General features: G+C 39.3%; 1 protein-coding gene and 1 non-coding gene across 2 annotated transcripts in view; one reads left to right on the forward strand and one right to left on the reverse strand.

The window, feature by feature from the left end:
* Window positions 1–25,959, reverse strand: part of GPC6 (glypican 6) — a 773,736-nt gene that overhangs the window by 206,032 nt on the left and 541,745 nt on the right. The window contains exon 4 of the mRNA XM_068929039.1: window positions 827–992. Within this exon, the coding sequence (XP_068785140.1) occupies window positions 827–992 (166 nt within the window). The remainder of the gene's footprint in view (window positions 1–826; window positions 993–25,959) is intronic.
* On the forward strand, window positions 12,066–12,253 carry LOC138065892 (U2 spliceosomal RNA). The gene has a single exon (XR_011138937.1). It is a non-coding gene; the product is annotated as a U2 spliceosomal RNA (small nuclear RNA).

The following is a 25,959-nucleotide window of genomic DNA, read 5'->3' on the forward strand; positions in this document are numbered from 1 at the left end:
AGCAATGATGCTCATTAATGACTGATATAACTAGCTGCTTCTGTTCTTTCTATATTATCATTAGTCTTGTCTAATTCTGCATCCTACCCTTGTACTGTATATGATCACAAGCACCTTGAAGATCTTATCTCTTGCTAAATGTTACTCTTTTGGGAGTCCTTTTGCTCCAGGACATATGAATGGCTGTTTAAGGAGATTTCCTTCTGTTTTTTATTACTATAGTGAAGAATTTTGTGAACAAAACTGTAATAGCAATTTCCTTAAATACACATTTTTTATACTCCATTCTAACATGTTGATTGCATGTCTGATGCTTTCTATACTGAAAGAGAAGCATTAAAATATTTTAACCCAGAACAGAAAATTAATAATTTGCCATGTATGTAACTTTTTAAGCCCTTTGCTTAGTACTGTAGTACTTAGTACCAAATTTAAGAAAAGCAGCAGCTGCAGTTTGTTGACTGGATATTAAACAATGTTGCTATCTTCTCAGCTTGCAAGACCCTAGTTTTCAGTTCTAATACACACTATTTCTGCTATGTTAAGCTTGTTATTGTATCCTCGACTAAAGTTTCCTCACCACGTTTCACATATCATGCAATAATTCAGCTCAGAAGCCTTTACATCACACCATTACTATTACATATTTCGTAAGAATGACTCTGGGGTGGAACAGTCATTTCCCACTGTAAGCCAGAAGAAGTAAGAATCATCTACAGTTGTTTTTTGGTAAATATTGACCAACAGTATCTTCTAACCTCACAAAACTCTGCAGACATTTGTTATTACCAGCATTTCCTTCCACTAGTATTTAAACTCTTCTTACCTATGAACAGATTCCACTCAGTATCCAAATCAGCCTGATTTGCTAGGCAGCCCTTCATTACATTGAGGCAATAGTTGTTGCAAGGTTTCACAGTGGGCAGTCCTCTGCAGTAAGGGCAGTACAACATCTTCATTAGCGCTCGGATGCACCCTGGGGTGGGACTGACCTGCAGAGTTTAAGGGGGAAGGAAAGAAAAAGAAAAAGGAGTGTATCAATCTCCTGCTCTGTGAATGTCAGGATACGTGAGGTTATGCTTCTCAAGCAACAAACGCAGAAGGAGGCAATTTGTGAAAAGAGCTCAACCCTTAATAACACCCTCCTGTGCAACTAATCGATTCCTACCAATTATCTTCATTTAGCACAGCCAACAGTGATTTTCAGGAACGCAAAAAACAACACTCCCATACTGATGGCAGCGTTTTCCATCCCAGCCCTCCCACACAAAGTCTATTGGAACATACACAAAAAACATGTCGGACAGCAACTGACTGAGCCTAATATGGAGGATCCTGATGACAGCCATGCTCTCCTTAGTCATATTTGACCTGCCAGGCACATTGTCACTGGATCAGATTCTCCTCTTTATTAAAGCACAGTAAATCCAGGATAATCCTGATCACTTCTATAAAATTATTCAGAACTGCACCATGGCAAAGTGATATCATTCTGTTTTCAGTCAAAAACACAATTCTGTCTTCTAAGACAACTTTATAAAGGGAAGAGACAGGGGTTTTTGTGTGATTTTGGCTTTCAATATCTCAGGTGACAAAAAGCACTTTACAGACAACAGCCTGATGCATTTCAATTTATATATCAGTATGACAGAACATGGCTGTGCATGGTGAAGTTAAAACAGCCATCAGAGTCAATGGCAAGACACTCTGAGTTTAGGAGGCTTTTGGTTCAAGTCATTAACACTGGGCATATCTGACAGAAAAAAGGAGTGTGTATACATAAATTTAGAGTGGCATATAATACAGTTTGCACTAGAAGGGTACGGGTGTCCTGGAGAGAGAGCATGGAGTTTACAGAAAGGTTTTTTAATAAGGATCATCTATTATTTCTAGTGATAGGATCCTTCATCTCACCCTTTTTCAGTCATTAAAAAGCTAGGCGTCTATTCAGCAATGTGCCTTCCATACGTAAAGGAGAGAAATAAGTCCTCTTTTGGGAAGTTTCTTTATCCCATCTGTTGAAAGGTAGGATAAATCACCTTTTGAAGGGCATCCACTTTAGTTTCAACATCTAAATTTAGACTGCATCAATTGGTCACATTTCATAAGCGTGAGAAGTTCTTTAGGTAAATGTTATTTCCATCATCCTTTCATTTCCCTATTTAAATGCTTGATCTCAGGCTTTTAAAATCTAATGTACTATTACAATGCATATTTCCTATGCCAGAAACTCCATCTTGGATTAAAAGTGCTAAGCACATGTTAGCTACTACTTGCAATCGTCTCTTATCATAGTGGAGTAGAGCATGTTGTTTCCCACACCGCAGTAACAATATAGAGCAATGACAGAAAGGCTTCGGGTTCCTTGGCGATTTCAGAACTTCTGGAGAGAAGAGCGCAAAGCGATGGCATTCCTTTTATTCATTCTGTTGGTTTATAAGTAAATGCGACACTTTTTATATGAATTTGAAAGAATTAAAACATTTTTTCTGTGTTAATGGTAATTTGTGTTAAAAGAGAAGGTGAAAGCACGCATCTGACTTTACACTATAACAGTTTCAGATATGCTTTTTACTATCAGGATTGTACTGAAATAGTGCTTTTTTCCTTTTTCTTTGAGATTTCTTTTCCTCTTTTTGATGTTAAGTCACTAATTTTTAGAATACTATGCCGCATATATTCTTTACGATTGACCTTTTTACACTAACATGGCTCTGTTAAGCGTTACAGCTGATGTTTCTGAATATGCTCAGAGGTGATTTTTAACTTGGATTCCTAGGGAAATGCACTAAACTCACACAACACTCTGATGCTGTGTGTGAGGGTATATTTATGTATGCTATCCTAATAGCTTTTGAACCTGTTGGCCAATTTCAATCAAATTTGACCGAGGAGTTCAGATCTCAGTACATTAAGGTCCTATAAGTTTTTTGGAAATTGACAGTTGGGAGAAGAAAAAGAGACAGGCTTTATTACTGCTTTTATGGAGGAAAAGATTGAAGCATGAGGTCAGTTCTTCACAGACACCAAAGAATCCTTGTGGAGGAAAGATGTTATAAATGTCCCAGCAGTTAAAAAAGCACTAGTTGGAATTTTCACCTTATTAAATATCAGAAAATTGAAATAGAAGGTATGTACCTTTTCTAGGGAAAAACGGACTTAGTTTCACTGCTCAGAACTACTTTTTTGAGTCACTTACCCAACTTTTTTATATTTATACTTCCAAAACTAGAGAAGGCCCATTTTTAGAAAAGGAAATAGGCACCAGAAGTGGGATGGAAGCAAAGTGTAGATACTTCTGGTTAGCAGTGCAATGCTCAGAATTATTTCAAAGTAACTTAACGCCAGAAAGCGATACTTATATGTGTGGGCATGTTACCTTTGTGCTTAGAATTTCCCTTTTTCAGAAGCACAGCTAGAGGAAGAGCTAGAAAAGACGCTCCCTAGTTTGATATTATATTAGTGTGAGTGTGAGTATTTCAGAAAACTATAAACACGTGAAATCTGGAGATTATCATAGAAAGTTGCTTTTCAATCATATATAGTTTGCTTGCTACTTCTTGCTGCTGGCAAATTCTACGAAATGTATTTTCAAAACCCATTTCTCATTCTATTTTCAAAAAAAAAATCCTACATCCAGAATCTCTCTCACCTAATCATATTTCTCTGTAGACCAGCCAAAAAGACTTCCATTCAGAAGCATTCAAAACCTGCATTTGCTGAGGCTGCTCCTCAGCTCAGGATTCTCATCTGTTTTGCTCTGAATAAGATCTGTGAATAAATAGGGCAGGGTATTATTTGCTTTTGGCATTTTTTGTCTTTTAAAATACATTATAATTGGCCCTATGCTAATCAAAGCAGAAAAATTTGCATAGATTTCAAAGTTTAGAAATAACTAGTCCTTATGTAAATCATATATTATAAATCAATCAGATCACATGGAATGACAGAACTGGGGAAATAGCTATAGAAGAGTCGTTGATTAAATCATGTCGTCTCCTTGCCTGACTAGGACATCTTCATTTTATTGGAAGCATACACAGATTGCAGCATGTCAGAAGAGTGTTCTTCTGAGCTTTGACTGAGCCTAGTAGCTGCAGGACATGTTTCTTTACTGCATTTTGTAACATTTCCTGACAGCTTCATCTTTACCTAAATGCACGTTTTTGCATACATGCAAAAAATCTAAAAGCAAGATTTGTAAGGGCTTCATTACTGAACACTTGTTTTCCCCCACAGAAATTCTAGAAGAAATATTATTTCATTTAGAAGACAGACTTTGCAATGGTGAACTTGCAAATATAAATAATTGAGGAGAGAACTTTCCTGGGTAAAAGCCATGAAACTGTACTCTCTCATACCATCACATTGGCAAGGGCTCTGCTTTATGTACTTGACCTGTTTTTAAAATCAAAGGCCTGGGCTCTGTCAACTCCACAGACTTAAATCTTTCTTCTGATATAAAAAACCAAATAAATTGGTTAAACAACGGTCACCTTTCAGAGAATCAAACACACTGGCACTCAGCTTCCCTGTTAGTATTTATAGGAGATTTTTTACTGAAGTAGCTGGTGGATGTTGTCTGGTAATAAAGTAATGCTGTTCTTCCAAAGTAATATTGAATGCACCTAAACTCTGCGTATAAAGCAGTACTTAGGTGCAGATCCTCTCATTTTCTTGACATACAAAAAATCTGTCGAGTACGAGCAGAAGGAAGGAAAAGCGAGTGCCGTCCTAGAGATGACAATAGGGGACACAACTCCTTCCAGCACTTCCTACGGACCGAAGGAACCGTCCAGACAACATCTCCCACTGTGGGTCACGTGGAGCCACCCCGCAGCATAAAGACCTGGAGGAAAACTGCAGGGAGGAACCAATCAATTTCTAGCCAGCTGGCTCGGGAACTAGGATACTCCTTAAAATGCCCCTACACTAAGACAACCTATATCCTGGAAAGGAGAAGAGGAGTGCATTTTACTTTTCACAAGCTATATAAATGCTTTAACAACGAGGCTACTGGATAAAAAGTGGAAACTTTTAGTTCTATTCTTATTTGGGGTTCAAAAATAGATAATAGATTTTTTTGCTTCGTACCAGTGGGATTTTCACAAGAGGGTGAGGCATATTCCTTCAATCTCAATTAAGTGGATCCTAATTGGAACGGTTTTAAAATGAATCCCCATGTTTAGGACTTCTGTGTGGGTTAAATCCTCCTCCTCCCTACTCAGCAAGGTGATGTCTTGTGTCCTGCACTGATATAGTGCACTGTCTGAGAAACTTAGGCACTGACACCCCTATGTTACTTTTTGGATCTCTCTCTAGTCTATCTCCAATTTACTAATCTGGAAGGAAAAACGCTTTTAGTTGCTCAAGCATAGTTTTGTCGATAGTCTTGAGATACCCAGAGTTTCAACTAGGGCTCGGGCAATAATAATATACCTGCTTATGTATGTGGCAAGGTTAGAGCGTGATCTTGTATATTTTGGCATTTCTCGACTAATTCTAAAGGAAATGCAAAGGAAATGCATACCCCACTAATAGTAGTTCTCCCATATTCTTCCTCCAAAAAGCTAATATATCTGTGGACAACTCCACAGTCTAGATCTAGTATTTGCCGTTCAAAATTATACTAAAATAAATTGGGACATCAGGGTTAGTTCATGTTCATGCTTGTGAATTTCAGAAGAGAAGGACATAAAAAACTTTTAATTTAATTTAAGAATTGCTGATTATGGCATTCCACCCACCAGAATTGAGGAAAACTTTTCCTACATGCAAAAGATTAATTTCTGATCTCATAAAAGGAGTTTGAACTCATTGTAACTTCACTGAAATATTTATAGTGATATAACTGGGATCAGAATGAAATGTATCATGGAGTACACTTTTTAGGGCATGTAGGGTTGCCACAGACTTTAAAATCACCTATCCTAAGAGCCATAGGTCTTTTTTTTTTCTGCTTTCCTGTTTAATTAACTTCAGTCCAAAGACTAAACTTTAGTCGAATCACTCATTACTTTAAATTTTGTATCTTTGATACTATGATGCTATCTTCTTGGCAGGTTACAATTGATACAATTACTCCCCTCCCTTTTTTTTTATTACTGGGGAAAATAGGTAAAGCTTAGCTGTTAATGTTATTTTTCTTCCTTTCTCTATTTCTTTCCTTCAAACTATGTTTGCTCACTGCTGGATCCAAATCATTCATTTTTCTCCTTGTCCATATTTCGGCTGTCTTCATGGGCACTGTGTTACTACTGATTTCATTTAATAATCTAGATGTCAAGCAGTAGTTCCTTCCAACACCTTTCAGCTGAAAATATGTCTGTATATATATAATTAGAACTACACAGAAATATTCATAACATATTTGAATGCTTTACTTAAGTACTTCTCATGGTTTCAGTCTGACTCTTAGATGCTAAGATCTCAGTTCACTGCTCTTGTAGCATTATCTGACATACAAACAAAAATACTGCATCAGCCATACTCAGTTGGGAATTTATATTGTAGAAGGTCAATTTGAGAATAGTTGCTTATATCAACCAAAACTCTAGTCTAACGTCAGCTTGCTACGGATAAAAATAGTTATCTTTTTAACAATTCATAGCATCCCAGATGACTGAAAGCTAGAAGGCCTTTGTACTACTGTTTTGACTGTTTGTGCCAGAATTATACTAAAATAAAAGTAGAATGCTACAGCTAGTTAAATGGATGCAAGATGAAGGCAATTCTGAAACGGTGTATCTCATGAATAAGATAGGATAAGGTGTATTAAATTTAATTTTAGTCTCTTCATGTCCACTAAAATATTTTTCTAGAAAATATATCATTGATAGTTGAACGTGCTCATTATACTACTAAGCACTAAGCACTTAACCCATGGCAACTCAGAGGAACCATGTTACTTTTTTCTCAAGAAAGGGAGCTTTTAGCCATTGCTCTTGTCTAACTCGAACGTTCTTTGGCTTAATCTATGATTTTGTAAACCTGAGGAACATGATAACTGTATTTCTTTCCAACACTTACTAAAATTCAAGGCATTTTTCATACTTATTTGTTAATCTCAATCTGTCTATAGTTATATTTACATACTTGTTTAGTCCAGGAACGTGAACAAATATTGCTCCTCCATTTTACAGACGAAAAATTGAAATAACATAGAGCAATTTTTAAATGTAATTAGAAAGATAAAACCCTGCAAGTTATGCACCAGACAAAATTTTCAAAGCTGCTTATAAGTATCACGCTGATCTGTAATTTGCTTCAGTTATCATTGCACATAATTCTGAAACAGCTTATAGGAAAATAAGGACTGCAAATCTGTGAATGATTACCTCAGAAAGTTACATATCGAAGAGTAAATCATTGCTGGAGAGGTGAATTGTGGAAGTTCCATAGAAGTCAAGTTCAGAAAACACAAGGACAAAATGTTCAGATGTTCTTTTGGGTAAGCCTGAACATCTTTTCCAGACGAGAAGAATATCTAACTTCTCCTATTTTTAGCAAATCAAGGAAACTGCTTATTAGATTATTTGAATACAGAAAATCCAGATTTAGACAATCACTCGAAATGCTGCAGTCACAAGGATATTTCATATGAAGTTTTTTGGTTTTATTTCTTGAATCACTTCGATGCTTTAAAGCAACTTTTCCATAATACATGGTTTTTACAAACTAAAATGGTTGAATGCTCAGATGTAAATATTAACATCTTCCTTCACAAATCACATTGTATATGTCAGGAAAATAATCGATTTCATATAAACTGGGTTGAAAAAATGCCATTTGATTACAAATGTGACGAAAGCAGGAATTTCTTATATTGAAAATAGTGCAAGCTGAGAAAATACTGCAGAATGGGAGGCTTTACATCCCATGAGATATTGCCAAGCTGAAAAATCTGCCCTTCAAATTTTCTGAAAAAAATATTTACCTTTCTCATCTGCTGTTAAAGCCAGTCCACATGAAATGGAATTTGGAGTATGGATTCCACCTGTTATTTTTCAGCATTGCAAGGGCAAAGATAAGGTGAAAACCCTCTGAGATAATTTCTTCCTACCACTCCCAGGAGACGAGAAGTTTTCTGTTACACAGCAGTAATGGGGGAATCTCACAGCTGTTAGGCTTTTAAAATTCCACCATCTCTTCTGGAATATAAAGTTTAAGACACTGTCTTAATAAAAAGTAGCTCCTATGCTTTCTTCCCAGGGAGAAGCCACTGCATCTCACTTAAAAGGGAATGTGCTCATTTCTTCTAGCCTCTTATAGGCAAGTCTATGGCCTCATCCAGATAAGAAGGTCTGAGTTTAATAAGGAAGCATGTGCTAGATTGCCAGGGCTTAAAATAGAATTGCGTAAGTTAGATTGATTGAGACCAGTAACATAAACCGCTTTTAAAGTTTTAGGAGAATGTTCACACATGGATAATTAGATAGTACAAATCTGAACATACACGAACCCTTAAATAGAAAATGTCTGAAAAAGTGAACCAAGCTCCTCTCTTTTAATGCCAGTAGGAATTAAATCAGTACTGCAATTCTTGATTTTAACTCTGCAGTTGGGCTTTGCTACTTCCTGAACGTGGGAGGAAGATATCAGCTCTATGATCAGTAGCCAAAATGAAGCATTCAGATATGGAGAGTGCTCCCTCCAAGACATACACTATACTGGCCAGCTGATGTTCCCTTTCTGTGGCCTAGACCTGTTCATGACAGCATTATCCCAAATGTTCGTCAGAAGTTCGGTGTCTGTTGTAGCTCTGTGCATAAGAAACCACTTCTGAGAACTGCATGAATCTGCATTGCAAGATAGCACTGGGAATGGGGAAAGTGGCTTCACCGACTAAAGAATTAGTGCAGGAAGAGTATCAGATGCCTCTCAGAGTCCAGAGGACCAAGACAGGACAGACATAAATCCACAGGGTCTCAATGTCGGTGAAGGAGATAACACTAAATAGGTTTTGACATGACTGTAAGCAAGACCGTTAGGAAACTCCCTGACACTGGCTACTTCAAGTATGGTGGGGAACAAAACAAAACCCATAAAGTCCAGAATTTTAGAAGAGACTTTCAGTAAGATTTTCTTCACTAGACAGGGATATTTAAATCTGTTCTAGGTTCCCTTTATTGGAGTCTAGCCAATATAGATTCATCTCAACCTAAAACGGTCAGTGAAAATAGGTGCTTAATAGGTGCTCTGGAGGTGCTATAAAGAGAGTGACTAGTTCACACGTAAATATCTCCATGTCTGTGCTCACAGTGAAGCAAGATGAATGCACCTTTTCTTTCCCACTGGAAAAGCAGACGGATACTACTGAGCAATGATGTGCAGTTGCCTTGCAAAACAGTCAGGAGAAGAGCTGAGTTGAAAGAGGCATTAAGAAAGGATGGTGAGGAAAAATTGCCAGTTCAGGCTCCGCATAATCAAGGTTTTGTGCTCACTGGCAGGAAAAAAAGAGACAGTGCCGAGAAGTACGTCAAATATTGCCCAGATAACAATCAGAAATAGAGGGGGAGGTCCTTGATAATCTGGAAACCAGATCCCCAGTTAAACAAGAGGGAAGACTGAGAAAGAGCTGAGAAAAACAGAAAAAAGAGAATAGCTGCCACAGCAAGAGGTAATGATCAAATCAAGCAGTCAGACATGTTCTGCAGCTGTCTCTGGAAAAGGAAATGACCTGAAGAATGGACAGTCAGCACTACTTACAACACCCATGAAACATGACATGCAGAATACATACCTGAGAGCAAAAGTCTTGCTGACTGCCTATCTATATTTAACAGGGCACAACAGAAAAGCACCTGAGAAGCAAATCAGTTTCCTCAAACACAGAGAGAGCAGCGGATCCACTCTCATCACTGATAAGTACTCACAAGTACCACAACAAAGTCTGTTTTGACTTTAAAAAGACATGCAGCTCAGAATGGTATAGCAGGCTGGGGGCTGTCTTGGGTTGCAAGATGTCAGCAAGAACATGCTAGCACTAGCCCTGCTGAAAAGGGAATAAATGAAGAAACTGCTGGCAGTCTTTGTCAGTGACAAGTTATGCAATGATTCAATGTGACAAGTGACAACGGAGTGACCCTATAGGTTCCAGCTCCATGCTGCTCTAAGAGACATGGAAGGAGTTCTGATGGAAAAAGGCACTTTAAAGTTTACAGTAAGGTGATCACTGTGTGAAGTTTGCTGACCTAGATGGCAATCTCCTAGACACAGCAAATAAGAACATGCAGGTTCCTTACTGATGCCTTCCATAGGACTGATGAATTGTTTGGGCTGCATAACAGTAAGGACCAAAGGAGAGGGACTAGGTGGACTAAAACTAAAAAGATGATATTCTGCTACAGAGAGTAACGAAACTGTAGAGGGTATCAGATCTTTAATATATCCCAGTAAGGATCTAGTCAGATACATTGTTACTCTCTAATACTAAAACGTAGGCAATTCGTTACGATACACAATGTCTTGGTAATTTATTCAGGGTAGTATGCAAACAGAGAGATGCCTTATAAATAGCTCGCCATCTATTTATAGGATCCATAAATACCCACTCCATTATGTGGGCCCAAATCATGTGAGGTCATCTTATAGCTCCTTGTTAACATTTCCTCTTTTATGGTCTTTGAAATCCTTCTGTTAAACTTTCACAAAGGTACTTGTAAATATAAATACCATATATAAAATATTAAACAGATGCTCAAGTGCACCTTGGGATGATGGCTATGGTGTGGAATGACCTGTTTATGGGAAGTGTGCCCACATTTCTGCTGAGCATTGCACTTGCAGCTGTTGGAACTGCACAGTAGAAAGCAAATTTGCATCTTCTCCCCATCACTTTTTTAAATAAATTCCCGCCTGAAAACTCCTTCCCTGTTTAGCAACAGAAGAGTCCTCAGAAGTGTCTGCTTCTCCTACCTCCAAGTGACTGTAAGAGTTTTATGAAGAGGATTAAATGAGGAATAGTTTAGAAGAATAAACGTCTCCATAATGAGAACACAGGGATACTTCTCAGTATTTTGTCCATGATTGGTCTACTAAAGAAAAAAACATGGTCCAGAATATTAGCACGGATGAGTATATATACATATATATATAATGCGAACTCAGGTATATGATTTTCCTGAGAATGTTTCATCAGGTCTTAGCAAAAAAAAAAAAGTAGTCCTGTGTTAAAGATTCAAACTTCTCCCTTTCACATTCACGTGCACATACACATATAAAAACTAAAATCACGTATGAATATAGCCAAATTATATGCATTGTCTTGTGTCTTGATAGTTAACAAAGGGGTGAACCTCACTAGCAAAATATCTCTATTATACCTAGCATTAAAAATTATAGCTCTGATATTATCATTTTTAGAAAACATTCCAATGGAAAGTAAGGACATTGTAGCAATGGTTTGAAATAAGCAAGCACCCAATAAGGAAAAATTCTTCGTGCTTAAATTGGTTATTTGTTCACAGTTGCAGAAAGTAGATCAAAACCTGCACTACAAAAATATATCGGGCAATCAGATTTGCCTTTTCCTTTTATATAGAGATAGACTAAGGTGAAATTTAATACTAAATTTCGATTTAATCTACCATGAAGTTTAGGTTGCTGAACAAAACAGAAGCAGAGACTACAACTGTACGAAAACATTTCCGTAATATTTTGCTTCTCATAAATTCTCAGCAGGTAAGTTGTTCTTCAAATTTTTTATCTTTATCCACAACTGAGCAAGAAAATGCATTCTGTGTTAGACTGACTAGGTTCTAAAAGGCAACAGATTATTAAATGTGAAAATTAAGAGCCGAAATTGAACTGTGAAAAAATGTAGCCTGGGATAATTTTCTTTTACTCAGATATTTTGCCAAAATCATTTTAAACACAACCATTTATATTATCACTACAAACTACTGTAATTTCCTTGATTTACAGTTGGCACTTTGTCACATATAGAAAACACTCATTTACGCGTTACAGTTTAGATCTGTCAATAGCCCTTCAAAACACTGATCTCACATCCTCCCTGGGATGGAAGCGCTCTGCAGTATATGCTGAAGGCCCTGTCTCAGATGCACACTTCCCAGCCTCTGGCTAAGATCAAGTGCATTGTCTGTTCTTACTGATTAATATCTGATACATCCTCAGCTTGAAGATTTTATGTTAAATGGATTTGGGGGGTGGGGAAAGGAGTAACAGCTTTCTCCATCCACTCCATGCATCAACCTGCTACTGCTGTACTTACAGGTACCGTGGTCACATCATGGCTGCATGCCAGGACATGATATCTGTGTGTGTAACCACCCAATGTGCTCTGGTTTCTTTTAGATGGTGTGTGGATACACAGATCTTCTGGTGCGGACAAGCAAAGACCACAGCTCCGCACACCCCACCGAGCGTATGCGCTCCACGGGCTGACACAGCCACTGAAGCTTCACTCTTCATGGGCGATTCCCGACACCTTGGGTCAGGGATATTGATTGTATGGGGAAGGCTGTGGTAGTCAACCACAGTATCCAGGTGCCTCCTTGCCCCAGCCAGTGTCACTCTTCTTAACATAGACATTCACACTCCAAAGAAAATTAGGACACTCTTAATTAAGCTGTGGACTGAACTGGCCCTGCTTGCACCCACAATCAAATCAGGGCATGGATTTTTGTAGATCTTCTCCAGCATGCCAAATTCTCCTTTGACACAGTGAAAGATGTTTTGTAGCCTGTTAAATAAAATGTCAGTTCTTGCTAGACAGCAACCCTCCCATTTTTGTTGAATGAGAAAGGACTTCACAAACTGAACTGAGTGAGAATTTGGCCCCATGTCTCTAAGTGGCAAATGACTGAACTTACAGTCAGCTAACTCAGATAATCCAGTAAAAGTAAAATGTGGCACTGTGTAATGGCTACGTGGTAGTAAATTTATATTTAAGCTATTTCATTTTCATTTGTCTTTATCTGATTAAGCCACTTGATTTATAAAACATGCTGGAATACAATTTATATACAGCAATATAATCTACCTAGTGGTCTGGGTTCCAGAACCACAAGGATAAACATACTCAAACCATAAAGGCACTCTCAATGCCAGATATTTATTTATAAAGCCTGCTGAAAGATGTCTCATCGTTACCTTCTCCATTATGGACTAACTGTCAGCTACACTACCACAACCTTTTCCCAAACCTTTTAAAGTTAAGACAAGTCTCAGTGATGTCCAACACACAAAGGTATTTCAGAAGTCAGGAGAGATTTCCTCACCAGGAATATCATTCACCTTCAGCCAAGAAGACAATGCGTTTATCACTGTAATGTTAGCAGTACGGTAAACCTTTGACAGAGAGGTCATATTTTCCAGTACGCACAGAAAAATACCACAAACACTACAGTCTCCTCTGTAGTTACAGGCAGATACTAGAATAGGGTCTGAATCTGACGACTTTAGGCCAGGTCGCACAAACCATTGTAAGAAAGCACAATTTCACTATGTAGGTCCAGATAGCAAAGAACATCTTGTTTCTGACAGGAAACTTTTCCTATCTCTAGGAAAAAAAACCCCATCCCATTAGAAGAACATCAGCTCTTACAGACCTATGCTTTATAAGACTGCTGAAAATCTTCTAATAATGGAAGGGAAGATGATCAATGTTTTTCTTTCTTAAATACTAAAGAAGTGAATGGAACAGATGCTGCAGCAACAGCCACCAAGGTTCAAGCTTTTATTCATATCGACAAGTGCAGTGAGGTTTAAAGCTGTGCAAGGTTTCCTGGACATCCTTTCCACTGCCTGAATTTAAAAGATTGTTTCCAGAAGCATAAGAAGGAGTAAATTTTGTTATGCTATGCCTACTTGACTTTCAGAATCTCTATATAAGATACCTTAAACATAACAGCCCTTTAAAGCCAACAGTGATGAGATTCTGTAGCATGTGTATCTCTGCCCCAGGGAGCAGCCTGGCATAACCTGCTGATTTCACATGTCAGTAAAATGCCATTTGATGGATGGCCTAAAAATTAATAATTGAGGTCAATTTCAACTGAGTACCTGCAGTACAGTTTGTTCCTGTCTCATCAAAAGACAATTTTTCAGTTCCCAGAAAGAAAAAAAAGTATAAAACAAGTCCCTTTCCACTGTTATTGCTTATTTTAGGTCTAATTTCACCACCTCTACTCAGTACTAGAGCCCACTATCCCACAAAACTGCACCATGAACAGTTCACAGATTAACAGAGCAAAATAAGCCAAGTTTTGTCTGATGGACACTGTTCCACCATCTCTAAGGACCTTAAACAAGTGAAATTAAAAAAGAAATACGTTAAAGGAAAATAAAAGTGAACTCAACTGTTTTTGAGCTTACAAAACAATACTTGCACAGTTAAGTTTTCCATACTAGCAAAGCTTCCAGAATAAAGAGGACAGGTAAGGAAGAGCTGCCATCAGATGACAGGCTAAGCTTTCTTTCAGACTATATCCAGCAGCCTTTAAATCACTTCTGGCTTGCAACCAGTCCCTAGGAAACCTCTCCCTCATTTCATCTACTTGCTCTTTTCAACATCCCTCCTTGCTTTTGCTGAGTGGCTCCCCTATTTCTGTTCCCCCAGCCGTCGAAGACTGAATCTGCTCAGATGCTTTACACGTTGATGAGATCACCTCTCAATCTTCTCTTCTCCAGGCTGAACAGGCCCAGCTCTTGCAGTCTTTCTTCATAGGAGAGATGCTCCAGCCCTCTAATCATCTTGGTAGCCCTCCGCTGGACTCTCTCCAGGAGTGTCATGTCTCTCTTGTCCTGGGGAGCCCAGAACCAGACACAGTACTCCAGCTGAGGCCTCACCAGGGCTGAGTAGAGGGGCAGGATCACCTCCCTCCACCTGCTGGCAACACTCTGCCTCATGCAGCCCAGGAGACCATTGGCCTTCTTGGCCACAAGGGCACACTGCTGGCTCATGCTTAACTTCTTGTCCACCAGCACTCCCAGGGCCTTCTCGGCAGAGCTGCTCTCCAGCAGGTCAGCCCCCAGCCTGTACTGCTGCATGGGGCTATTCTTCCCCAGGTTTCAGGACCCTGCACTTGCCTTTGTTGAACTTCAGGAGGTTCCTCTCTGCCCACCTCTCCAGCCTGTCCAGGTCCCTCGGAATGGCAGCACAGTCTTCTGGTGTGTTAGCCTCTCCTCCCAGTTTAGTATCATCAGCAAACTTGCTGAGGGTGCACTCTGTCCCTTCATCCAGGTCATGGATGAATATATTGAACAAGACTGGACCCAGGACTGACCCCTGGGGGACACCGGCCTAGCTACAGGCCTCCAACTAGACTCTGTGCCACTGACCACAACCCTCTGAGCTCGGCCATCCAGCCAGTTCTCAAGCCACCTCACCATCCAGTCATCTAGCCCACACTTCCTGAGTTTACCTGTGAGGATGTGATGGGAGACAGTGTCAAAAGCCTTGCTGAAGTCCAGGGAGACAACATCCACTGCTCTCCCCTCATCTGCCCAGGCAGTCATCCCATCACAGAAGGCTATCAGATTGGTCAAGCCTGATTTCCCTTTGGTGAATCCATGCTGACTACTCCTGATCACCTTCTTGTCCTCCACATGCTTAGTGATGACCTCCAGGAAGAGCTGTTCCATCACCTTTCCAGGGATGGAGGTGAGGCTGACAGGCCTGTAGTTTCCTGGCTCCTCCTTCTTGCCCTTTTGGAAGACTGGGGTGACATTAGCTTTCTTCCAGTCCTCAGGCACCTCTCCTGATCTCCAGGACCTTTCCAAGATGATGGAGAGTGGCCTAGCAATAACATCCGCCAGCTCCCTCAGCACTCATCGATGTATCCCATCGGGGCCTGTGGATTTGTGGATGTCAAGTTTGGACAAAAGATCTCTAACCCGATCCTCCTCTACCAAGGGAGAGTCTTCCTTTCTCCAGCCTTCCTCTCTTGTCTCCAAGGTCTGGAATTCCTCAGGACTGGCCTTAGCAGTGAAGACTGAAGCAAAGGCAGCATTCGCATTCAATAACTCTGCCTTCTCTCTATCCTTTGTTACCAGGGCACCCGCCCCATTCAGCAGCGGGCCCACGTTTTCCCTCGTCTTCCTTTTGCTCTTGATGTATTTGAAGAAGGCCTTCTTGTTGTCCTTGACATCCCTTGCCAGATTTAATTCCAACTGGGCCTTAGCCTTCCTTGTCGCATCCCTGCACGCTCTGACAACGTCCCTGTATTCCTCCCAAGTGGCCTGTCCCCTTGTCCACGTTCTGTAGACTTCCTTCTCCTGTTGGAGTTTGGCCAGGAGTTCCTTGCTCTTCCATGCAGGTCTCCTGCCCGCTTTGCTGGACTTCTTCCTCAGAGTGATGCACCGATCTTGAGCCTGGAGGAGGTGATGCTTGAATATTAACCAGCTTTCTTGGACCCCTCTTCCTTCTAGGGCCCTACCCCATGAGATTCCACCAAGTAGGTCCCTGAAGAGGCCCAAGTCAGCTCTCCTGAAGTCCAGCATTGCGATCCTAGTCATTGCCCTGCTCCCTCCTCGTAGGATCCTGAACTCCACCATCTCATGGTCACTGCAGCCAAGGCTGCCCCCAACCTTCACCTCTCCAACTAGACCTTCTTTGTTTGTTAGTACAAGGTCTAGCATTGCACCTCTCCTCGTTGGCGTCTCCACCACCTGAGTCAAGAAATTATCATCAATCCTCTGCAGGAACCTCTTTGACTGTTTGTGCCTAGCTGTGCTGTCTTCCCAACAGATGTCAGGGTGGTTGAAGTCTCCCATGAGAACCAGGGCCTGTGATCGTGAGGCTACTTCCAGCTGTTGGTAGAAGGCCTCATCGATGACTTCCTCCTGGTCAGGTGGCCTGTAGTAAACCCCCACGACAGTGTCACCCATGTTACCCTGCCCTTTCATCCTTACCCATAGGCTCTCAACTTGCTCTTCATCCACCCCGAGGCAGAGCTCCACACATTCTAGCTGCTCCCTCACATAAAGGGCAACTCCACCACCTCGCCTTCCTGGCCTGTCTTTCCTAAAAAGCACATAGCCATCCATGACAGCATCCCAGTCACGTGAACTATCCCACCATGTCTCTGTAACTGCAATGAGATCATGGCCCTGCGACTGCCCACAGATCTCTAACTCTTCCTGCTTATTCCCCATGCTGCGTGCATTGGTATACAGGCATTTCAGAGAGCCAGTCAAGCACACAAGCGTCCCAGGAGAGGTGCAAGAGGATCCTCCATAGCCATGTTGCATGCTGTCTCCCCTGGCTGTATGCACCCGCTGGAGGCATCCTGACTTGAGCGGTGTTTTACTGACTCCCCTGCCACTAGACCACTCCCCTTCCCCCATCTTGCCTAGTTTAAAGCCCTCCGTACCAGGCTGGCCAATCTGTTGGCAAAGACGCGCCACTTGGTGAGGTGGATCCCATCGCTCCCCATCAGCTGTTAATCTTCAAACAGGGTTCCATGGTCATAGAAACCAAAGCCCTGTTGCCAACACCAGCGGTGCAGCCAGTTGTTAACTTGGAAAACTCGTCTACTCCTCCTCCCGTCCTTTCCCCTCACAGGCAAGATTGAGGAGAAAACGACCTGGGCTCCCAGACCCTTGACCACCATTCCCAGAGCTCTGAAGTCCCGTTTGATGGTTTCCAGTTTGCCTTTCGTGTTGTTAGCGCCCACATGGAAGAGCAGCAGAGGGTAGTAGTCCGATGCGTGGACAAGCTTTGGCAGTCTTTCCATGACATCTCTTATTCGAGCCCCCGACAGGCAGCAAACCTCTCTGGACAAGAGGTCAGGTCGGCAGATAGGTGCCTCTGCCCCCTGCAGCAGGGAGTCACTCACAACAATCGCTCGCCGCTTCTTCCGGGTGTTCCTGCACGGCACAGGGTCTGGCAGGCCAGTTGCCTCCCTTGGAGCCATGCTGAGCTCCTCCTCAGCTTGGAGGGCGCTAAACTTGTTCTTCAAGGGTAAGTCTTGAGGAGGAGCACTATGGATAATAGCCTTCTGTTTCCAGCAAGCTGTCTGTAGGCTGTTCCTTACCATCAGCTGTGGATGTGGGGTTAATCTCACCTAAGTTTAGAAATCTATAACGTAGACATTTGCATCTGTTTTACTCATTTGGAAACCTTTTGCAGATCATGGAGAGAAACAAATAAGGTACAATCAATCTTAGCTTTAAGTAGATGTATTACATAAGTCAGATTTATTTAGAACAGTCAAGAAGTTATAAAACACACAAAAAATACCTATCCCTGAAAAAGGTTGGAGTTGTTTTAATACCAATACATTGGGAAAAGGACATCTTATATATTTGCCCTCACTTTTCTTGCATTATTCTCTGCTGTTTCTGATAGTGGATTCTTGACTATCTTCACACTTCAAAAGCATATGTCCCCCAAACTTTGTTCCATTTCTCCATGTGTAACATCTAGGTTTTCAAGCAGAACAGAACTTGTAGCAATGAAGGTGACAGTTCATTCTTCCCTTTTTTTTTTGTTTATACATATATACAGGAAGGATATATAAAGTGGCCCAGATCTATGCTTTGCTATGTGCCAAAATAGCAGAGTTGATCCTTTAGTTCCTCTGTCCATTATCTATACCCTCGTATATAAAATATGAAGACATTTCTGACACTTATTTAAATAGTGAAGCACAAAATAACGCTGCAGAAATACTTTCTTGTACAAAATGACTCCTAGAGATGGGTTCCTACCCAGCTACTCCAGGGAGCTGTTAAGGGCTAATCAGCCTTTTGCAATCTATGTTCCCATTTCCTATAGTAGTCACCCCACTTTTGACTGACTGTATGAACACACTTATGAAAGTGAGATCAGCGACACTGCTGCTGCTAGAGATTAGGAAAAAAGAACCACTTGGCACTGATTTAGATAAGGAATAGCTAAAAAAAAAAAAGGTACACCTTGGCAAAGAAAAACACATGGAACCAAGACTGAAATTGTGAAGCACAGAAAGCAGTTCAAAAGAAATAAATAATACAAACCTACAATTGTAAAGGGCACCGAAAGACAAGCTGAACAAGAAACAATTTCACTATATCTGCGTTTCTTTATTCAGAGGAAAAGCACTAACAAAACCCTTTATCTCTTCTATTTAAATGTATATATTCCATGTCTAGTAGCTGAAAATGGGTATAAAATTGTAATTCTATTACTTACAGACATAGGTAGACAAGAGAAGAGTGAAATAAATTTCTTTAATCATCCATTTTTAACATGATCTTACTATATTATCATTTAATGCTAATCACATGGTAGTAAACTAGCAAGCAAATCTCTTATGCACTGCATTTTGTTTGTTTATTTTTGAATGTCTGATTAGGAAGTGGCTACATTAGACATTATTAATGTTAGAATTACCAGAAGCTTTCATATGACTTACTCACCTAACCCTGACTTTGTATGTCCCTGTCATATGAAAGGTATTTAAATGAGAACAACATTTGCATGAGAAAATTATCTATATCAAAAGTTTGGTCCGCACCATGGACTTGGCTATCCCCCTTTGAGTCCAACACATTGTGTTACAGAAGGCTGTTGTCTTGTTCAAGGACTACATTCATTATCGTTGGCATTCTGTGAATTATATGGTTTCATAAATGCGGTGGGATAGGATGAGGTTGAGATTAAAGCCTGGAGATTGCTTTAGCTCATGCCTCTGATGTAAAATCAAAAAGTTCACTTTTCTGCCTTTATTTAGTTTAGTTGTAACCAAAATTTATCATTAATTTGTTATAAAATTTCAATTTCACTGAATTGTGATTTTTCCCTCAATAAGATTATTATTTCATATTCATATCCTGAGTAAGACTGGGTTTGCACTTTACTGTGTGCTACACAAGCAGAGAATTAGATACTTCCATGTTCTAAAGTGATAAAAATAATCCTGCATTTAAAATGTGAGTTCTGCCTATTTTTACATATTATTTTTCAGACAATAAAATTATAATGACAACAATTACAATGATAAGCATTTTCTTCATTTTTGAGCCTTCAAAATCTATATCATATGATAAAATATGGGGCTTGGTCCACAAGACAACATTCCTCAGATTAAATATGAAATAGTGACCTGAATTAATGATATCTTCTTATTAGTCACAACTCTGTCAAATAAATCTGATTTAGAACGAAGAGAATCAAAGATGCGAAAGGGAAAGAGTACAATTTTGACTATTCAGTGAAAGATGTTGTCATTTGAAAGATGCTTAGAATTCAACACTTCTGATAGATTTCTATTGCAACACTTCTATTACTATATCTTTAGTCCAGTTGTTATTTCCTTTTTATGAACAGTAACTTTAGAAGTCTAAGATGTCAGGCTTTTAGAGACAGTGAAAACAATTATTTTCAAACAACTCAAAAGGAGCAGGAAAACCATTCATACATTGATTTATTTGAATCAATTTTAGAGAAATTTTGAACTGAAAATCTTCATAGAGATTTCAAGGCATGTTTTCTATATTCAAAATTATTTGAGATCACAGACTATTCTGAATAGAAGAATGAAAACACATTTATTTGTTTTCTTTTTGTGAAAAAATAACAGCATGTGAAGTATAATAAAAAAAAAATTTCTTGAGCGCTTATTCTCATTTTCTACTCACTTATGAACTCAAAAGAAAAGTGAAGAGGGAGCTGCAGACATCAAACCTGAGCACAGTCTATTCTGGGAACCATTTATAGTGTAACTAAAAGTCTAATTAAATAATGACTTCATTTCAGCAGGATCCCATGATAAGAATCAATAGTCAGGCCACTGATCTTGCATTAATTTGCCCTTACATCGTCACTAAATCTTGTCGCAGTCACACTTTCTTGACACCCTGAATTAACCTTGACTATAACCTTAGCTTTAAAATGGAAGCCTGGAAAGTCTTTTCAGCTGGTTAAAACTTTTTTTTCCCTCTCTCCAAAGGTTTCAATGCCTGTTCTCTGAAATGAACTGTATTCAGGAGAATTCACATTTATTCACAAATTATCATCTTCAATTCTAAAAGGTGTACCGATAATTCCCTAAAGAGGATTTTCCACAACATAATGAAAATCACTCTATGCTTCACTTATCTGACACTTTGCTGACAAGTAATTTTCTTTTCCTTTAAGCCTTGCATATTCCTTGGAACTAAATGCTTGGTCTCAGTTATAAATACATAAACATGTTAGAAACAACAACACACAAAGACAGAAATACAAAAAATGAAACATGTCTAAAATGCTACAAAAATATCTGTAAGTTTTGGGGCCTGCTGTTGATATGCATCTTTTTTGTCACATGTAAAGAATCTCCTGATCTTCTGGAAGCTGCTGACCTAAATCTCCAATGCATTTTTATTTTTCTTGGATTGTATTTGCTAGTGGAGACTTTGTGCTCCTACAAATAGAAAAGGTTTCCTGTTCCCCACATGTCTTTACAGATTTTCTAAAAAATGAATTGCTTCAGAAAATCTTGAAGACACTATTTTACAGCTTTGAAACTGTATGAATGCAAACACAAAGCAGCTCTGACCAGACTGATATACTAGGATTTATGGAGAAATAGCATTTTAACTTCAGGGTTGGTTAAAGAAATGAGAATCCACAATGAACCTTTACTGTTCTGGAAATATAAAACATGCTCTTTCAAACTTGTCTGAAGATTTCATATTATGCAATTTCCTTTCTGGTGATACTTCATCAAGTTGCACAGAAAACTCATTATCCTGCCTCTTTGAAAAAGTCAATACAATAACTGGATCTTTTTATTAAAAGAATCAGTTGAAGATTCTTTTACTTTCCTGGAGGCTTAGAAACATCCTGGCCTTGGGAGTTGGGTGCGCACTTACCTTCATGTCAGCCTGAGGCCCACGGAGGGCCTGTTCTTTAAATAACAGTCCACTTTGATCGTGGTGCCAGACACATCCGGGTTACTTTTGGTAATATTCGGTATTGTTTTCCACCTTTGGCTGGGTAATAGGATAGGCAGCTACTTACCTAAAGGGTCCCTGAGTTTTCAGTCAGCATCAGCCCCTGAAGTTCAGTGAGTGCTCAGTAATTTGTAAAGTTTACAGCAACAGAGCATAGATAAAGGAAGATTTTAACAGCCTGCTAAGGTTTGCTATTTTATATTCCTATGTCTATAGGATAAGAAACATGGAAGTGTACTCCAGTTGACGTAATTTTTTCATATCATGGAAGACGTGGTGAGGAACTCAGTTAAAAGGAGTGAAAAGAACTGTAATGTACTTGTGGCTTTTATGAACTTTTTCTTAACAATTTTATCTTGTAATATATCGTGCTACTGTTTCAGGCAGTTTGGAAATATAAATACACTTAAGGAATAGCACTTATTAAGAGCATCAAGAGCACGGTGGTATTCAGAGGTATTTCTGATAGTGTTTAGCCATGAACATCACAATATGCACTGCCATGATAACTTCTAAACACCTGCGGTACCACACACAAGTCAAAGTCATATTAACTCAAATTTCTATTTCATTTTGTGGAGTTTCCCAATACTCATTGTTCCCTTCATTTTCTAAATGTAAACAAGTTGCAAAATTAAGGAAATAGGACCTCTAAATTAAGGAGATAGGAAACAGGATCCTGGCCAGGATCTACCGAATACTCCAAATGAGAGAGTTCTAAGGGCATAAAGACAAGTTTTGAAAGGCTATGTATCATCCAACATAATTTACGCTTTTGACAGGATCTTTCTTCTAATTAGAAGCAGCATAGTCCTTGTTAACCATCTGTTTTCTTTTCCTCTATCCAGTGATACCAGACATAAGCACAGAGAACGGCTCAAAGGAAGCCAGTGCAAATTACATGACATTCTTCATCCTACATGTGTTTTTAGAAAAGTCACTGGCACACAGATCTGTACTTATTTCTGTCTTATTTTTTATGCATGTGGACTAATGCCTGGTTTTGTATGGCCAAAGAAAAGATTTATCCTTGTTACTTAACTGGACAACTCTTCTATAAAATTCAGTCCTATGAGTTTTAATAAAAACGTGATGGTTTGTAGTAAAGCTTAATCTACTCTACAGTATTATTTAACATCCATATAAAAAACTGTGAGCTGTTGCGAGAATTTGAGCTGACATGTCAGCATTACATGTACTTTCTCCATTTCCTTAATGCTAAACATAAAAGGACCATTTTCCAGCACTCTCAGTACTTAGCTGACATTGACTCCTTGTATGAACCCAGAGAGGGCAACTAAATAAAGCAAAACCGAATAACACTGAGATAATGTTCATAAGATAAGGCCTGCAACATCATCATCACAGCAATCAGGGTATGCAGTAGTACCAAGGCGAATCAAAATAGTCCCAAGAGCAAAATATAGTTATCTCCAGCGATGCGTGACCAGAACATTCTGGCACATTGTATTCCTTTCTCTTTTTATGACAACTTTCTACTATGAAGCCAAGGAGGATACAGACAGGGAAGTCTATTTGTACGCAGGATCAGCTAACAGTTTAAGAAAAACCATTCCACATTCCATACTGGCAAACTTGCTACATTTTTTTCTAGATGCTAATGAGACAAAGCTAATATCTGCTTGTCCTTCATCCCATAACACATTTACTACAAAACTGCTATTCAAATTACAGTCACATCTTATTAGACAGTAGATGGTCTTATCTAAATTGGTCAGTTAATTCAGGTTCATGATTTCTTATTAATAAAGTCACAACAATGAATCAAATCTTCCTAGAATTTTTCATGAAGCCAGCATATCATGCAGTTACTGGCTGCTATGCAATAAGAGGCAAAAAACTTACAGAAGGGCCATTTGTGTAAAACGTGTTGCTGCAGCTCCTTATGAACCTTTATTATTGTCTCATGTAAGTATGTTTCTACTACTACTGATAGGTGCCACAAGCTATTATTCCACAGTGATGTTTGTGCAAACTCTGTGAAAACTGGATGAAGATATTACATTAGGAAAATCTGTGAACTTTACATAACATTCAACTTTAATTTGACAGAAAAGATTTCTTTTCCCAAATGAGATTTCACGTCAAACAGAGCTTTTCTAAACATATATTAATTCTTCTGTTATAAAATTTCAGTTACAAAAATATTTTTTAAAAAGATGAACAGCAGAAACTCTGATTACAAGAATCTTAGGATTATCATATATGGAAACAAATTTTATCTGTGTTACATTCGTTTATTTTTCATCTAAGCACTTACTTGGAATTGAGCACCCTAGCTTGTGCCTCATAAACCTTAAATTAAAATTCATGTTATTATCTCCATCATCCTAGTTCTGCAGATATAAAACAGAAATGCTCACTGAACAAAATAAAGTCAAAGGCTGTCCTTTTTTCAGGGACCTTTAAGCAAGGGCTTAATTTCCACTGATTGAAATGCTGTCTTTTCCTGTGTGTGCCCTGAAATCTGAGCTACTGAGATAAATGTACTGCTTGTCTTCATTGGGCTTACATACCTTTAGATTCTCTTAGGAGAGCTACATCTCTCCCATAAGCTAACTTGTAGTTGCAACTTCCTGGAAGCTGTTCACTGAGATGTTTTCCTCTGAAGAAAAGGCAGTGGATGTACAAGCAGGCTAACCTATGAAAACACCAGATTTTAAAAAGCTGCAAGCACATGAGAGAAAACCTAAGGCTAACTCTGCCAGGTGCTGAAACATCTCAGATGCACAGCCTGCCCACTTTGTGCGCACCTGCCGCAGTCTAGTTTACTCCAAGTTTATGACACGCATTTCACAGCTGGGCTCCAATAAGAAGATTAGTAATAAGGCTGGACTCTTCATCCCTGAACTGAAAAGTGAGGCTAGTTCATACTATAAGTCTACACTTTATTCGATCTCAAGGAGCTCACTGAGATTGAAGCAGTTGTGTTCAGAGCAGCCTGTCCTGACAAAGGTCTTCCTGTGGAAGAGTCATCAGATAGATGGCTTTGGTGATTGTGGACCACCGTTTTGGACCACATGAGCTATTGCAGGTGGTTTGAGGTAGAGCTCAGGTAGCGGTTAACGCAGAGGGTGGCAACACAACAGAATTCTTTATTGGGCCTGGAAGCCAACAGAAGTATAACTACAAGAGCAGATACCTTCAATATCCAATAACATTTCTTGATTCAAAGGCAGTTAACTTGGAAGAAGTCGCAAAAAAGTTGTGAAATAAGAACAGATTAATTAGATGGGGAAAACCATCAAATAGTTACCCTACCTAATCCTTTTATGGGAGAAAAGTATTAGATTCCCAAGTGACAACGTCTTCTAAGCCAATAAATTAACAGCTGTACTATTTACACCAAAGGTCACATCCTATAACAATCTCAGATGGAAAAGAAACCATTATAACAAATGAGGATGCAGTTTTTTGAAGATATCCACAATGTGGCTTGTAGTATTTACATGCTACAACTGTAACATGAAGTCCCTATACTCACAGAAGATGAAGAACACCAGAAGCAAAAAACAGTTTTGGGGACTGAAACCCTGCCAGTGTGAATGCCATACAAAAACCCCACCTGGCTTCAAGGCCCAGTCTGCCACCTTGAGTGGAAAATTGACCTAAGATGCTAAATACACCGCTACAGAAAAAAAGTGCTCTGAAAGCTAATATCTAAAGGAGAAGTTGTTTCTTATGAGTCAAAGGTAGTTCCTAACATACCCTCAGTACCGGACAAAGCAGTCCTATTGTTTCTTATGGGCATGAAAACGTCTGTTCTCACATACCTTCTAACCACCTCCCCTTTTTGGTTTGTACTGATTGCTACTTTTGGTTCATCTCAAGATTTTTTTGCATTAGATTTCAGAAGTAAAGATGTCGTGTAGGAAAGGGAAAGAAATTTTGAACCCACATGGCACAATTCTTTTTTTATAATAGACTATGTAGATGACACCTCATAAAGAAGATTAAAAGGCACATCTCTCTGTTGAAGTGAAATACACTTATATTTCAAAGCTCACAAAAAGAATTTGCAAATTTTAAGCATTGCCTGTAGAGTGCTAC

Source organism: Struthio camelus, chromosome 1 (assembly GCF_040807025.1).
Source record: "Struthio camelus isolate bStrCam1 chromosome 1, bStrCam1.hap1, whole genome shotgun sequence".
NCBI lineage: Eukaryota > Metazoa > Chordata > Aves > Struthioniformes > Struthionidae > Struthio > Struthio camelus.